This window comes from Ctenopharyngodon idella, chromosome 11 (assembly GCF_019924925.1).
Source record: "Ctenopharyngodon idella isolate HZGC_01 chromosome 11, HZGC01, whole genome shotgun sequence".
Lineage (NCBI taxonomy): Eukaryota > Metazoa > Chordata > Actinopteri > Cypriniformes > Xenocyprididae > Ctenopharyngodon > Ctenopharyngodon idella.
The window spans coordinates 1,211,003-1,228,578 of record NC_067230.1 but is presented as its reverse complement, the minus strand read 5'-3'; the positions used below and the strand labels follow the sequence as shown (position 1 = coordinate 1,228,578).

The window sequence follows — 17,576 nt, the reverse complement described above, 5'->3', positions numbered from 1 at the left end:
CAGTGCATTGTGTGATGAAGGTGCATGTGTGTTTTTGCTTCAGGTAAACCTTGTTTTCAAGGTGTGTGTGCCAGAAAAATCCCTTTTAATCTCTCTCGTCTGCCGTTACCACCCACAAACTACTGCTGTTTCTCTCGTTCACACACAGGCCTTCCCTGCTTCCACAACCCTGCAGATAGATTGTTGTTTTTTGTTGGATTTCGGAGGAAATAAATAGTTTCTTCACTCAGAAGAATATGTATTTTGGGTGAGAGTGTGTGTGTTGTAGAAAGTCTGTGAGTGTCGTGGTGGTTTGTGGTGTTATAAGCGTTGTGTGTTGTTAAAGGTGGAACAGTGTGCATTGGTTTAGGCAGTGTGTGTTTTGGGGGGCGGTAAGGGATAAAGACGGGATGCAGAGTGGCTTCTCAACAGGGATCTGCAGGTATGAGGAAGTTTCTTAGCTGAGCCATTAAATCCCAGAAGCCTCATTACACTCGCTGTCAGAGCTTGTGGTGACGATGAGATCCATACGTGCTAATTTAAAATAAATGCCAGACATCCTCAGCTCATAATAACAGTATTTATCATAAAGTTTGAGAAAAGTTCATTTAAAAGGGGGAAAAATCCCTCAAATACAGTGGCATACAAGTATCTGAGACCACTTTGACAATCTAGGATTCAAAATCTGATATAAACCTGTAAAGTTTTAAGATTTTGAAAACATTAGAGGAAAGTTATGCTGTAAAATGTATAATCAATATTGGTAACACTTTAGTATAGGGAACACATATAAGCTATTAACTATGACTTTTTCCTCAATAAACCCCTAAGTTACTGCTTATAAACAGTTAATAAGGTAGTTGTTAAGTTTAGGTATTGGGTAGGATTAAAAATGTAGAATAAGGTCATGCATAATAAGGCATTAATATGTGCTTAATAAGTACTAATAAATAGCCAATATTCTAGTAATATGCATGCTAATAAGCAACTAGTTAAAAGACCCTAAAATAAAGTGTTACCTAAATGTTTCGGTTATTGGCCGAAATTAGAATATTTATTGTTAAATCATTAAATCTGCTAAATCAATAAATCTGTTTCAGACTAATTTTGTGTCCTTATCCAGAAGTACTTTATGTTGGAGGCATGGCAGTGTTCATGCTAAAACATGTTGCCCTGGTGACCTGGGCCTGAATCCATCTCAGGCCATTTCCTGATCCCTCTTCCCATCATTTCTTGTTGCTTCTGTACTGTTCTGGTTGATTAAAGGCATAAAGCCCAATTTGAAAATTTGTTGTCTTCAAAAATGTTATATGTATAAGCAGTTTACATACACGGATGTAAACATGCAGAGTAGCTGAACCGAGGTAGTGAAGCTGCTGTGTGTGTAAACATCCTCCATTAGCAGCCCATTACAGCTGCAGTAAAATGACAGAGAGCATCCCAGCGCAGCTGTTCTGGCTTTTGTTCTGCTTTTGATGATAGAACACAGATTTGTTTGCAGTTCTTTCATTCGCTGGACTGCACTGGTCACTTCTATTTTCTTCCACTGTCTTTCAGTGACTAAATGTCTTACAAAGCAGGCCGAGGCATAAAAATGTAATTAAATAAGGGGGTGTAGTGTCGCCGCAAGGACGGGGCACTTTTATCTAACGATGGCCCAGGGTAAATGAGGACACCATGTGAAGAAAAGGTGGATGTGATCATTGACCTTCCAAGAGAACACACAGCACCTGGATAATTATGCACACACAGACTTACTCACCTGAACGTATAACTTTGTGTTAAAGAAGGGTTAAGAAAGGAGCACAAAACAGCTATTACTTTTTCTCTCACATGTGTTTTGTCCCCTGGGGCTTTTGTCTTATTTTTTTTCTTTTTTGTTTGTTTTGTTTTTCTCAACCATCCCCCCTGACAAAGATTTTTAGCCCTGGTTGAACGTCAGCTGGGATAACGTTTGCATAAATGCTGTGATAGAAAAATTGCTCAAGCAGAGTTGGAATAACAGGAGAGATTGCAGGGAGATGTGGAGGGAAAAGGGGGCCATGGAGGTCTCGGCGTCTGCCTGACACAAAGAACAATAAACATGTTCCACATGGGGAGAAGTAGTCCACAGACCAAGCCCAAGCTGAGCATGTGGAAATGGGTTCCAGACCCAGAGCCGTCGGCACAAAGGGCCATTCTCGCGCACATGCACACAAACACACTCATGCTAAACCCTGTCTGCCCTCCCCTTGGTTCGGCATAAACACTGGGCTGAAACTCATGCAGGCCCAGCGTATAGCCCTGCAGCACGCTGGAGGTGGTGATGCATTTGAAGGAGAATTACCCTGAAGTGTGTGAGGCTTGTGCCAGGTTATTAGCTGGCTGTGTTTGCCCTAAACTATTATGGCCAGGTCATTGGTTAATTGCAAAATAAACACACATATTTGCTTTGGCTGCAACTCAACTAAAGGTTCAGGACAGGCAAAACCAACAAGAACTTCTAAATGATGGCCAAACTCCACAAAAACTTTACAAACTCATAATTTTTGTTTGACCTGGCAGAGTTTGGCAAACTTTAGCATCTGCTCTGTGGCAAGTTGTGGTTCAAAATGTAATGAATGACTTGGCTCAGAGTCTCGTCTCGTCTCGTCTTGTTTCTCTCTCCTTGCAGGCAGCTGGACTGTCTTTATCCAGTTATATAGAGGTAGACCCCCGCCCGACCCCAACCTTCGGTGGTTGTAGAAATATAATCCATAGATGTTCTCTCAAAAGACACTCAAAACCACTTTTCCACTTCATTAGTCCAATTCTGAAATTCACAACATTGCTTGACAGACACACATTAAAGGCTCAAATAGTCAAAGCGGCTCTGTTTGTACCAACCAGGAGCCTCTAAATACCATGATAAATCATGGATTCTGTCTTATCTGATCTACTCTCTTGGTTTTAACCTCTTCCATTAAAGATGCTTCCTACTATGGGCCTCAAAACAGACTTTTCTACAGGCAAACATTTACTAAAGGAAGTTCTGAAATCTGGATCTGAGGCTCTCTGCTGGCCAGACACTGCCGTAAATCACAGCACTTCAAACCCCTTCTTTAACCGCAACCACCAGGAAAGTTCACCCAGAGAGTCACCCTCCTTCTAAACACGCCAAACGAGAGTGGTTTGGTCTGATTAATTGATGTCCTGTGGGGATGATAGAGGCTGAAGAATGAACCAAAGACCCAGAGAGCCCCAAAATCCAGAGCTGGATTTCTGCACACATACATTTCCTCCAGATGGCAAGAGCAAGTACAGGTTTTGCACTTTAGAATGTAATATCTTATGGCCTCACTGTTTGCACGCATTAAAATAAAAATTAAATCTGAAATTCTCTTGTTATACTTCAATAGTTTTTTTTTTTTTTTTTTTTGCTTCACCTTAATTACTGCAAATAACCATACTTCCATTAATTGCTGTATAGTGTTGAGTTGGCTTGTTTTTTTTAGAGGTTAAAAATGTTGTAAATTATAGGTTCATGATTGTTTCTGGGTTTTTTTCAAGAGAACTTGAGGAATATTGCATTGCATGAGACAATTGTAGGCATAATATAAAAAAATGAAAGTGAAGTAGATAGCAAAGCTCAGATCATTTGGTTTCCATGAGTTCATACATTCAGACATTTGATTACATAGGTTATCTTGACAAATCTCAGCCCACATTGTTGAGAAATCTTAGGAGAAAGCTCTGAGAAAAAACTTTAGCAAAGGTCCGAATTTGATATCCATTCAATCTCACGATCCATTCAATCTCACGATTTTTTTTAGGTTGATTAAAAGAATGAAAGTGTTCTTTCTAAAACCAAAAAGGTTATCTTTTGGCATCAGGCTATAGAACCTTTTTTGGGTTCTAACTGGATTGTTGACATGATGAAAATATCACACTGAGAAAAGGAGGCTATACAGCTCATTTAGAGCTGATATGAGATCAGCTGTTGATGTAGCAGTGGAGGAGGAGGAGTTCAGGGAGGTCTGATCAGGACTGTGCTCAGAGGACTTGAGGAGGTAGACTGGTGAATACAGTGTGATTGATGAAGCGAGCTCACCTAACTGCATGCATTAGCTCTCTCTAAACATTCTGGGCTCACTTATTGATATTTCCATCTGTCATCTCCCCCCTCTGCCACCCTGTACCCACAAGCCACCGGCTGTAAGGTCATTTTTTATAACAAGATACTTTTGAATCAAAGGGAATGACGTGTTGCCTCAGTGTGCTGGATCATTTGGCCGACTCCTCCGGATTTAATGACATCTGGGAGTGAAAGGGAGGAAGGGGCATTGATATCGATTTGTTAAGGCGTAATGCACCATATGAATCTGAAAGAGATATGCCTGACCCACGAAATGTGTAGTAATGATAACGCACTTTGTATTAAAGGGCCGCTAACACATGTTTTTATGGCAGGGTGATTAAATTTAGTGCTCCGTAAACATCAGGAGGGTCCTATGGCGAAGTTCTGCTTCCATTACTCTTCGCTGAGCTCTCGATATCGTTTACTGGAAAGCTGTGATTAGAGGCAAACTGACACAAAAACACACAAGAAGAAAATAAGACGGAGTACACGCATCTCTGCAGAGAATGAAGCATTTTCCCTTGCCAGGAAGAGAAATATTGAGGTGCTGAGGCGCTATAAGATGAACATGAGGTTTTTTTTTTTAGATGTTTTATTGAGCTTGTTGGCTACGAGGCGAACTAGGACAACATCAGTGATATGTAGTCCATGTTGCCGTTTATATAAGCATGGGGTTTAAAGTATTGCTGATGGACAAGGAAAAAAGTGACAGAAAAAAATGGAGAAAGGGATAAAGTCATGCAGTGTGAATGAGGTTGTTCTCTGGGCTACGATGATAAGGCAAGGAGACGTCTGGAGGAGCTTCATGTGCTGCTACAGCTGGTGTTTGGCCTGGTTTGGCCCTTTGACAGTAATTCCAGACCTAGATTAGCTGTCATCTTATGCCAAATCTCACTCCAAACCCCCCGCCTACTGCCCCCTTACCCCCTGGCCTTGTCCCTGCCCTCTCTCCCCTGAAAGACCTCCAGACATGTGATGTTCTGATTAATATAGACTACACTCACAGCCGAAAAAATGAAGCTTTTGAATTTTCTTTGTGTATCATGTGATTTGCTTTTTTGGGGAGGAGGTTTTATAGGTTGTAAAAGTCTTTAGTTCCTTTCCGAAACCTGCCTCCGGATCATAGACACTGTCCAAATGCAAATACTTTTCTAAAAGATACCTTCTTTTGGCCAAATTCAAAAAGTAACACTTTGTTCTTGTGAAGGTTAGTTTAGTGAAAAATAAGTGGTGGATGAGAGAAAATTTGAAAATAGATATGAATTAAATTAATCTAATTTTGATGAAAAATGTCAGAGTGACACAACTGTTCTCATTAAAAGAATGAAATACTTGAAAAGAAAACCTTATTAAATAGTTAGCATAAATTTTTATTATTTGTTATAAAAAATAATTTTAACAAAACTGCTTCACTGCTTACTAGTATTTGGAAAACATTTGTAATGTAATGTGGTGCAACTAACATAAAGAAACATCAGATCATTTGAACTTTTTATGACAAGGCAAGGTTAGATCAGCTTGTTAAATGTCATGTGGCGCAACTTCCCAAAAACTGAAAAAAAAAATATTTGTGCAAAATACTTTTTATCTTAAAAAATCAATTTAAATAAGGATTAAGTTGTGTACACTCATATGTATTCAAGATGTAAGAAAAATTTATTATTCATTGTGTTTTTTTTTTTTTTATAAAGCATAAGTTGCTGCCTATTTAAAATGTTTCATATCTGTTATTTATGAGGTTCCATTTCAGTAGGGATGTAGGCAGCGAGGCAGCTCACTGGTTTTTGGCACAGACCTTTGTGTGTAGGCTTTTGTTAACCCAGTGCATTTCTTCTGATTTCATCTCGTCTTTGTTTCACTTTGATATTCTGTTAAATTGGATGAAGCGCCTTGGTATGGTTTCTCATAGTGTGAACACTTGATTTGAGTTTGCTGTCTTATGTTCTGTAGTGTCTGTAGTGAAGGGGGCTGCTTTGATGGTGTGAAGAATGGAGGATGGAGCAGGTGTGTCAACTGCACTGGTGACAAACCATTAGAGTCTCTCGGCTGGAGCCGTTAGATCTTATTCATGTAATCTTCACACTGTGGACAGAAAAAGAGGATCTGAAGAACTCAAGTTCGCAGACACACACACATGTTTGTGTTTTGCTGTGTCTGTTTTCTTGGTGAAAACCAGATGTATAGTTAAAAAAAAAAAAGTTATTTTATCAAAATAAAATATCAAAATAAAATACATGGTTTTAAAGGGATTAAATACCTTCCTTGTAGAATATTTTTATTATGTCAATATCAGTAAAAAAAAAAATTCAAGCAAATCCGTGGTTTTTCTGTCCACAGAAGAAAGGAAGGCTGAATAAATTGATGTGAGAATGAGTAAACGATGAGAGAATTTTCATTTTTGGGTGAACTATCCCTATTACGTCCAAGTGCTTTTTAGGTCCACAGTATATCCACACAGTAGTTCGTCTGCACGTGAAGTCACAGTTCCAGCGAAGTGACTGCCGTTTCTGTGTCTTGAGTCGTACCTTCCTACAGGTGCTCAATTTGTGTCTAAATTGCCCCAGCCAGCAAACTCATTTTAGAAGAGCTGGGCTGAAGCCAGACTGTGTGAAAACTCTTAATGAAGTGGCTTTCTCTCTCTGAACCTGTCAATCTCTGCTCATCCACTTCCACTTGGTCATTCCAGTCAGTTCGGCCTTTAGCACCAAGTCCCCCTAGACCAGTCCCATCCTGTCACATGCAACATGGAGGATATCTCCACTATGAGTGACAGGAGCTTCTAGCAATTTCTTTTTTGTCTGATAAAAGAGTTTTGTGTTAAAAGATGTTACATTATCAGTCTTCGCCCTGTCATTGTGAGAACTTTTGCAGTTTTGTAAATCTCAAGTAAGTTGTTTGTGTTTATTTTGCAGATTCTTGCATGGTGAATACACAGTGGAGGTGGCTATCAACGACTACCTGGACATCTACTGTCCACACTATGAGGACCATCTTCCTCAGGAGCGCATGGAACGCTACATCCTTTTCATGGTCAACTATGATGGCTACACCACCTGCAACCACCACATGAAAGGCTTCAAGCGCTGGGAATGCAACCGCCCAATGAGTCCGAATGGGCCCCTTAAGTTCTCAGAGAAGTTCCAGCTGTTCACACCCTTCTCCCTGGGCTTTGAGTTTCGCCCAGGCCATGAATACTACTACATCTGTGAGTAGCCTTCTCCTTTTAACTCTCAGACTTCAACTTCGAATCCCTCATCTATGTTTTCTTGTGACCAGGTGTCAGTATGGCCCCAGGGTGCAATCATTCACTGAACTGATGGTTCTTGGGTTACAGGAACTGGGGTGTAGAGGGTAAAGGAAGACTTAATAAGGATGCGTAGACTTCACAACAACATTTGATCAATAACATGTGCCACATGGTTCAGTCTGCTGAAACCTGTTATGTGGTCTCTAGAGGCATATGGCTGAAAGAAAAAAATAAAGTATGTGCCAGTCAGTCTTTGGTTAATGTTATAAAGATATGGTTTATGGAACCAAATGCAAAGTGTAACTGAAACTTAAAATTACAGGTTACACATCTTGAATTTACATGAAACCAATTTGTTATGCACAATGTTGTATTTGAAGCAGAATCTTGTTTGTAAGTGGCTAGTAAACAGTGACTCATCTACAGTAGCCGGGGTTTCCCAGAGTAAACAGAGAGAAACATAAGTCTCCTGAAATCTCCCTGATTTGATATCACAAGAATAACATTCAATTTTGTTCTTCCCTCTCAGTTTTTGTGTTGTTATTTCCCTGGTGTTTGTCTCTGAAGGAAGATTTTATCAGGTTTGATGAAGACTGAAGGAATGGGTGTTCACATCAGCTGAAGCTTAAAGAGATAGTTTACCCAAAAATGAAAACTCTACCATCACCTTCTTGTAATTCCAAACCAGTATACCTTTCTTTCATGGAACATAAAAGAGATATTTAGCTGAATTTTGTTGCCGCTCTTTTCTATACAATGAAAGTGAATGGGGACCAAGGGCTGTTAAGTTCCAAAAATGACTAAAAGCACAATAAATATTGTATTTTTATGTAAGTATTGTTATGTAACTTTTATGGCACTTTTTTTTTAATTTTTTTTTTATAAAGCTTGATGGCCCCTGGACACATTCACTTTTGTTGTATGCTAAACTTCTCATTTGTGTTCCAAAGAAAGCCGTTTCCTCCTTATCTAACCATTTAATTTTGGTGCATTATGCCAGGTGGACCACTCTTTTCCAATGCCAACATTTATTGGAGACATTTATTATAGCAATTTGAATGTCTAGGAGTTTAATCAGAGTCATAGGAGCAGAAAGTCCTGTTCTACCCCTGAACTCCCCTGGGAGGAGAGTTTGGCAGTGTCCGGATGTCTCTGTCTGATGAAAATATCAATTTGTTGAATGGCATGTGCACTATTAGCTGTGCACTTTGCCTCTCTGGGTGAGATCGGTGCAAAACCAGTTACCAAGGCCATCATGCGTAACTGTCCAAATTATGCTGATTGGTCAAATCATATTTAACAGAAGGATCCTGATGGGAGTAATTGCATCTGCAGCTTCTGGGGTGCCATCCATTACCATTTTACAGATAACAACAGCTAAAAGCCATTAACCTGGAGGGGGAGTTTTTGGCTCGGGATGGTGCCCCAATGACAGGCCTAACACCTCTTCCTCCGGAGGCGGCCCGCCCACCGCCTCAAGGTCAGACCTTTGCCTGGCCGGACGAATCAAGTGGGGTTCTGCTTTATCCTCTTCTTTCGCTCTCACTTGCATGACAGGGGGGGATTTGCTGGGGTGCATCTGTCCCTGTTTCACTAATGGTCTTGTGAAAGGTGTCCTTTGGCCTGATAAAAAGGGCTCCCGCTGGGCACAGGCAAAAGGAAAAGGCTCAGGGCAGCACGCTGGATGCATTAATGAGGCTTTTTTTTTTTCTTTTTTTTTTTTTGTTTTTTTACTCTCACTTATTCTTTTTTTGTCTGTGTGTGTATGTGTTTATTCTGACTTTTAGAAGAGAGAACAGAGTTTGAGAGAAAAGTTTTCCTGTGATAAAAGAATGTAGCTTTTCATCCTAAATGAATGCAGCTCATTAAGTAGAATGGCATGATTTTTACCATGTCCCGGATTGCCTTAGAACTGTCCCTGCGGCCTCAGAGATCGGCAGTTCAGAGATTTGGTACTCAGGGGGACACAACTTGTAGCTCTGCTCATGACTATAACCACCCATTGTGTGCCTGGACACCTGATCCTAAAAGCATAGTCACACAAATTGCTCTTTTGAAATCTAAAAGCACATTTGTCCTAATAATCGTTGAAGAGTCATTTCTAATAGTTCATGGCCATCTGTTGTACCTAAAAGCCAAAGATTTAGAGGCCAGAAATATTGAGGGCTTTCTGTGCTTAAAGGAGTAGTAATACCTTTTACTGTGTAACAAAAAGATTGTTGATAATGCTAACTTTTAACAACACAAGTAAAACACGCCATGGTCTCAAAGGAATAGCTCACCTAAAGATGAAAATATTGTTCTGAACCCAACTCGATATCATTAGACAATTTAACTATTTTATGTTTTGCCGAATTGGATTTAATTCACACAATTTTAATTCGTATAAAAAATGATTTTAAAAATCAAATTCTAACTATAAATTTCATTCACTTTCAGATATGGCACATCAAAACTCATCAAAACAGGTTTGAAATGCCATTGGTTCTTACATGTCTTGTACCTAAACATGTCAATGCAAGTTTGAACATGAAGTGAAAATGAGATTTGATAGCAGTAGCAGGCATAATTGTGGACACAAATTTAAGCATTTTCCTCACAATAAGCTATCGTATGGCTTTATAGGACTTGGAATATAGTGCACAGGTCATATGTGCTACATTTATGGTACTTATATGGTGTTTTCTGTTTATTTTTGGAGCTTGATACTAGTGCTGCACAGTTAATTGAAATTAAACCGGACACGTTTTGGCAAAGGCTGTGATTTTTTTTTATTTTTTTTTATGCACAGCTTGTCAGAAAGCACTGCTCTGTGATCAGTAGTAAATGCTGCTCCTTCTGAAAGCCAGAGGGTGCTCTCACGTAGAAACTCCAAATATGCTTTGCATGGGCATCATACTATCGCTGTAGCTGAATAAACAGAATATTTAAACGATTTGATTGATTAAACATGACTAATAAACACACGACTACAACAATATATAGTTTATCTGAGTTCTTCAAGCCTTCTCGGGTATTTTCATGATAATAATGTATATTTATAATGCAATGCTAATCGACATTGCCTTTATCACTGTATAGAATAATGTGAAATAATATGTTGTGTACCTTATTCTGTGTAAGAAGCCACATCATCTCACAGAAGGATGTTATTCCAAACACTCAACTGATGGTATGAAGTGAGTTTGGAGTAAAAACAACTTTTGTTGGACAAGAGGTTCATAAATGCTTCATAAATGTATGTTTGGAAAGATGTTTGATGCATGTTGCTTTTTCAAATGCATGTTATAAGTGACTCAAACTCGCAGTGCTTTGAGATGGTGTAGCATTTATTACTGATCACAGAGTCGTGCTTCACTGACAAGCTGCACATAAAATAAATCATAGCCATTGAGATTTCATAATGGCGGTTTAAGCACAATTTTGGGTTAATTTCGATTAATCGTGCAGCCCTACTTGATGCTTTAGCTTTTGTTATACTTTCACTGAATAGAAAAAAAAAAAGTCCACTGAAGAAAAAGAAAAGGGTTTAGAAAAACATGAGGGTGAATAAATAGTGGCAGAATTTTCTTAAAGTTATAAATTATTAGTTATAAATTCCTAAGTCCTTTTGTAAGTTAGCGTGATTCATAAATGTGGTGAAATATATCACTGTCTGCTAGTCTGACCTAAAGCGGGCACAGAGTGTCTCAAATGAGAATCGCTTCAAATATCATGGCTGTCCAGGAATTTGACGTGGTGGGTGTCACAGAATTGTCACCAAACCAGCAGGGCGTCCCAGACCTTCCTTCCAGCCATGGGACATTTTCACCCCAGTTGCAAGGGGAAAACAGAGACAGAGAAGAGGGTCAATCAAAGAAAAAAAGAAAGGAAAGAAAGAACCCAGGGTTCAAAGTTTGCACTCGAGGCTGGGTGTTTCTTATGCCTGTCCTGAGCTGTTTTTAATGCAGTCCGCCCTGTCGCTTGGTGCGAGACCCGCTATTATGCACCTTTTGTTCAAGACAGCGGCCTGGGCTGAGAAGTACTTAGTCTGGCTATTCATCAGACGAGGCCGTCTCCTCCTCCAGAGAAGTGTTTGGCTACTATCAATATTGTTGCTGTCATGGCCCCTGGGGTTATGAGGCAAAGGGGTCTGCCACAGGGTTACTGGGGGGGCTTAGTTTGGTATCCCACAACAATAGAGGATGTCCATCACCTTTGGGTCAACCCCGCTTCGACCCACCAGAGAAGGTGACTGAGTGAATGGCAACTGTGACATTCTCACAGGCCTGTGTGCTTGAATATGGCAAATGAGAATTTCGGACACTCCCAGCACACACACACAATACTCCAGATCTCTAATAGCCCTCTGTTCATACAAACACACTTTCAAAAATCATTCTTTTGTTATAATTCTCCTCATGTGTCCATAATCATAACACAAGTAAATTTTTGTGTTAATTTAGTTAGAAAATTTCCTTTCACCAAATATTTTACATTTACATTTTAATGATGAAATGTGACATTTTTAAAAACAAAAACAAAAAAACAATTACACTGGTACTTTTAGACTAGTTTAATATCCATATAATTTTTTTTTTTTTTTACTGAAAACACTGTGTCTCTGGGGCACTTTCAAAACATTTCTTTGTTTCTTTGAGAATTTCAACCAGCCCGACATAGTAGCAGTGGCTCAAACAATGGTGTGAGTTTGGGGCAGATCTAGTTGTTTTCCTGACCCATAAAAGATGGGTTAGGAGTGTTTGAGAAATCTTTATTTTTTAATTAGTAGTTCAATATTAGTTGATGATGATAGTTGCATAGAAAACAACTATGAGATGTCATTTACAAACACACAATTTTATATATTTTTCATATAATTAAGTAGATTTCAGTCTTTCTCTTACAACTGAATGATTGTACAATTAATCACCATATTAATTTTCCATTGTATGTACATGGTACTTTAAGATATTTCAAAGAATACTTTAGTACTAACATTGTACGAAAAAAAACATGGTAGTACAATGCATAGTTGTGGTACTTTTTAAAAGTCTTTAAAGTGCATTAAAAATGCTGTATAAAAGAACTGTATGAATAACAGAGTGATTTATGTTGTTCACTAAAGTAAAATGTAACCTCAGATTTTGATATTGTATTTTTTGACAGTATGAGAACACCATGTGCCAATTTTATATCCACATACTTAAGAACACCTGTTAGAGCAGAATTCACCTAAAAGAAGCTTTTTGTGCAGAACACATCAGCTCTCCATTAGCTGAGCCGCTGAGTGATTTGCGGTAATTGCTAAAGGAATTTTTATGTATCTGAAGAGCAAGCTGTAAACTGTGTCATGGCAAAATCCTGATTTGTTTTCCATTTGCAATCTTAAAAAATTAGCCAAAAATCCATTTGTGTGCTTTTGAAGGAGATGAAGGGAAACGAGTGCCAGAATGAAGTTAGACTTTCAATGGAGAACAGACTCTAAGTGCTTTTTCTTATGTGTAGTGTGTATGAGGGTAAAAGAGGGAGAGACTCACATGGCAGAGTAATGGAAATTTGTTCATTGCTCTCCAGGTAAATGTTGTGTCTGGATCAGAGAGTACAATAGCCCCTGGTTGCCATGGTGTCAGTAGACATGGCCTTACCAACGAGACTGAATCTCACATGTGTTTACTGTCAGAGGACCACATGGTCTTTGTCTTGACTTTTTATACCTTGCAATGCTATAAAGCACAACAGTAAAGTTTCAGAAGTTACATCGGAAGTAAACATTGTACCAGCCGGGGCTAATGGTCATGCTTGCTAACCAGCGTAACCTATATATTAGGGATGTGCCTGAAGCTGAATACCTTATTTGGAAAGACACGGATAATGGCTTCAAAACTAATAACAAATTCTACTGAATAGTAGGAAATATATTTGGCAGACGCAGTCACTTTTCAAGTTTGCTGGATAACAGGTGAGCCAGGAGATATTATACATAAACCTCTAAAATCACTATGCAATAATAATATTAATAATAATAATAATAATAACCTTTATTTTCTATAGCCTTTAAATGTACATCTCGAAGTGCTTTACAGAAACAAATAAAACAACAAAAATACACCATATTAAATAATACACAATATAAAATTGAAACAACACAATACACCATATAAAATAAGCACAATGAAAAATTGGTACAATTATTAAATTAAAAGCTACCCTAAAAAATGAGTTTTAAGGTGAGATTTAAAAATGCTAAGAGATTTAGCTTGCCTTATCTCAACTGGTAAAGAATTCCATAATTTTGGAGCTAATGAAGAAAAAGCCCTACCTTCCATCAATGTTAAGCGAGTTAAAGGAACAGTTAAGAGACCATTTTCAGATGAACGAAGGTCACGCGTTGGAGTATAGAAATTAAAAGCTCAGCCAAATATTGATAAGTAAGCATCAAAATTTTAAAGTTTACCCTAAACCTAACAGGGAGCCAATGCAAGGACTCCAAAATGGGAGTAATATGATCTCTTATCCTAGTTCTAGCAAGGATTCTAGCAGCCGAATTTTGCACTACTTGCAATTTGTTTAAGGTAGCTTTTGACACCCCAGCCAACAAGACATTACAATAATCAATACGGGAAAACACAAAAGTGTTAATCAATTTCTCAGCAGCATTTGACACAATCAGGCAATATTTCTAAGATGGAAGAAAGAAGTTTTCTCAGAGCTTTGTCAAGGATAATGTCTACTAAAGTGCTACATCTTACACTTTTTCTACTACTTTATATGTCTATTTAAATGTTTATGTTCTTAGAGCCAGCAAGCATTTATTTATTAACTTGTTCAGATTTGCATTTGTATAGTAAAAGATATTTTAGCAATTTTCAACCATATTTTATTTCAACTTCCATGTTCTCTTATCAGCTATTTTATGATTGTCCTGACATAACACAAAGTTCGTATGGACGATGATAAAAAAAAAATCTGAATAGAGACACAGACACAAATAATTTTGAGATTGTTACAGATATAGATACAGATAAGATATTGGCTCCGCTGCACAGCCCTACTATATATACAGTACCAAATCTGTACAATCCCAGAAAAAGAGATTCATCTAAATTTATTTATTTATTTATTCTATGACTTGTATACAGACAAATAAATATTGACTTAACTAATATTTTTATTATGTAAATGCCCATATTTCATAATAGCAAGACTATGAATTCAAATTGAATGATTTAACTCAGTTAGCCTACAGGTTTTAATGAAAAGTGGTGTCAGAAATGTACATCTAATTCATAGATTTTTAAAATAACCCAATGATGAATACAATAAGTATTAAATAAGGCTGTTCGATTCCAACATTTTTTTTTTTTTTAATGGGCTCCGATTCCTGGTTCTGGAATATTCAGATAAAAGGACAAAATTAAAAATAGCATAGCCATTTGTCAAAAGTGTTGAGATGAGATCTTGTGCCATCTATGGTCAAGAGAAAAAATTAAGGTGGGGGGTCATCTTTCTTCGGAGAGCATCTTACCCCATCACTTTAATACTTATAATAAAGGACTGGAAGTCATAAGTTTTACTCTGCACAATTGTCTTTGATTCAGTTATGTCATTTGCAGGGTGTGATGAGAAGCTTTTAAATAGTATTTTAAGTAGTATTTTAAATTCTTAAAATAAGTATAAATTCTTATAAGTATATACTGACACATTAGTTTTTTTCTTCTGATTTTCACTACTTTTCATAGTTTATAACACTGATTAATTTCTGAACTCTGAACTGTACTTTTAAGCCATTTTTAAGTAAATAATGTCAAGTCACATAGTTTTATCAGTCTATGAGGAATATTAACAGTAATTTTCACCCTCTCTGTCTCTCCATAGCCTCACCACACCCCAACCTCGGTGGGAAGCCGTGTTTGAAATTGAAGGTGTACGTCAAGCCTACGAGTGAGTATGTCCCAGCGTCTGCCCGCTGTGTCTGCTCTCTGTCTATTTATGTTATTTATAGTGATACTTGCAAATCTGTACCAGGAATCTCACATCCCAGGCCTCGTGTCCTGTTTGATTTAACTGAGCATGTCAACCCTGGGAATTCTGTGAACACCTGTATTAGCTCCAGTGATGGGTGAAATGCTTAGCTTTACTTTATTTATTTTCAGGAACTTTGTTCTCTTCGCTCTAGACCTCCACTGATGACTAAGACAGCTTGTTTTATGGGGCCGAAGGTTTCATGGGGCCGATCATTCATGATACCAGAAACGGTGGAGCGATAGTGTTGCCCCTCGGGGACACTCGCTGTAGGAAGCTATTCATCTCACACAGGGCAGATAACGATCAAAAAATGTTGACCTGCAACTAATCAAGGCAAGCAGGTTCAGACGTTAAGAGACCTGCAGGGGTTCCCACACACAAGCCACAAACACCAGAATAGCCTGCAGTTAAACACAGAGGTCTTGGTTTATTTAACCCCTCGTCCCAGGTAGATATGCCAGCTATGGGTAACACTGCTTAAATCACTCTCCCTCATGTCAGACTTGTCCAGAAAATATACTCATTGAGCTAGACTTTAATTTACAGCATTTACATTCATCACACCTTGACCTGCTTACTGTCAAAGAGGACTTGGCACTGCAAAATAGTTAGAAGTAAAACATGGGTGTGCTGCAAGAGGTGGACATGGAAAGATGCAGAGTGACATTTTGAATGCTCTATAGTATTTATACACACTTTACACTTGTTTAGATAAAAAAAAAAAAAAAAAAACTTTTGAGTAGACGTTAATATTTTTTAAAGGTTCTTAGTTTCTTAGTAAGGCTGAGAATCTAGAACCGTTTTTTATGCAGTAGACAACATATTTTTTTAGGTCCATGGCACAACATGTCCTGATATCATAATAAAGGAAAAAATTAAATAATTATATTCTTGAAAACCTTACTAAGTATTTGGCATAATCTTTTATTATTATTAAAAAAAAAAAAAAAAAAGAAAAAAAGAAAATTCTGATACAACTGCTCCTTAACAATTAAAAACATTTTATCCGCCAAATCACTTAATGCGACATGCAGGGGGAAAATCTTTTTTTTTTTTTTTTTTTTTTTTTTTAATGACAAGGCAAGGTACGTTCAGTTTGTAAAATATGGTGAGACTCACCAAAAGTATTTTGATATTTCTAAAATATAATTTTTACCTTGAGAAATATATTTTTTAAAAAAAGCATTGAATTGAGATGAGTACATACAATTAGGGTGTAGAAACATTTATAATCTTTTATTTGGTTAACCGCATGACATTTTTAGAAACATTAAATCTAACTATAACTTTTCTTGGAAATGTTATAAAAGTTTTTTTAAAACCATATGAAACCAACATGAATTCAATGAGTACTAAAAACTTGTAATGTACAATCTAAGAATGTGTAGTTTGAGGTCCCATATTTATGAAATCAATAAGGAAATGGAAAAAGAATCACAATTAGAATTGTTAAATTCCTTACAATTACCATGCCTATTTTCAGTCATAGTTTAGGTGTTGTGTAAGTTTCGAGGAGAAGCCTCAGCTCATGTGACAGCCCATTAGCGTGATGTAATTGTTAGCAAACAGAAGTGTTCCAGAGAGCAGTTCAGACAATCACATGCAAATTGAAATAACGATCAACCTCTCACTCTATCATGTATCTATTTACAAGAGCACTCGTGACTCCACCCAGCTTCTCAGAGATAATGTACACTGCCTTTCACAGCGATTAAATCATATGAGAGTCAAAAACTGACTGACCGCAAGTTCAATTGAAAGTATGAATTTGAATTCATAGTTCTCATCCTTTATCCACTATTGGGCTTCAGAGTTGTAGAAAGTTGTTGCAAAGGATTGCATATTGTTTTATTAGGGTGTGGGCTTTGGGGTGTTTTCATGAAATATTTATATGTGCATATACAGGATGGAAAGTAACAAAAAGAACAGCAGATGCCTGTCAGTGAAAAGCTTTATCATCTGGTGTGACCCCTCCATGTCATTGTGTATTTTCCTTCTCTCTGACTGGGTGGAATCCTAATCTTGACACAAGGGTTAATCAAAACCCCAGACCCCATTATAATGTCTTTAGAGATCAAGGGACTGGAATTGTTAGACCTGAGACAAAAGCTCAATGAAAGGCAGGCTGGGAAAAAGAATGGGCCATGGGCTAGAGGTGGCAGCAGTGAGAGAGTAAACAATGCACAGAAGCTGCATCCCATTTTACAGAATCACAACTGATTCTGTCCAAATCTGAGTGAAAATAGT

The 17,576-nt window shown here is 37.8% G+C and overlaps 1 protein-coding gene across 2 annotated transcripts in view; it reads left to right on the top strand.

The window, feature by feature from the left end:
• LOC127522725 (ephrin-A2-like) overlaps positions 1-17,576 on the top strand; it is a 159,364-nt gene that overhangs the window by 114,663 nt on the left and 27,125 nt on the right. For both annotated transcript variants that reach the window (XM_051913002.1, XM_051913001.1), the window contains exons 2-3: positions 6,988-7,280; positions 15,180-15,245. In XM_051913002.1, the coding sequence (XP_051768962.1) occupies positions 6,988-7,280; positions 15,180-15,245 (359 nt within the window). The remainder of the gene's footprint in view (positions 1-6,987; positions 7,281-15,179; positions 15,246-17,576) is intronic.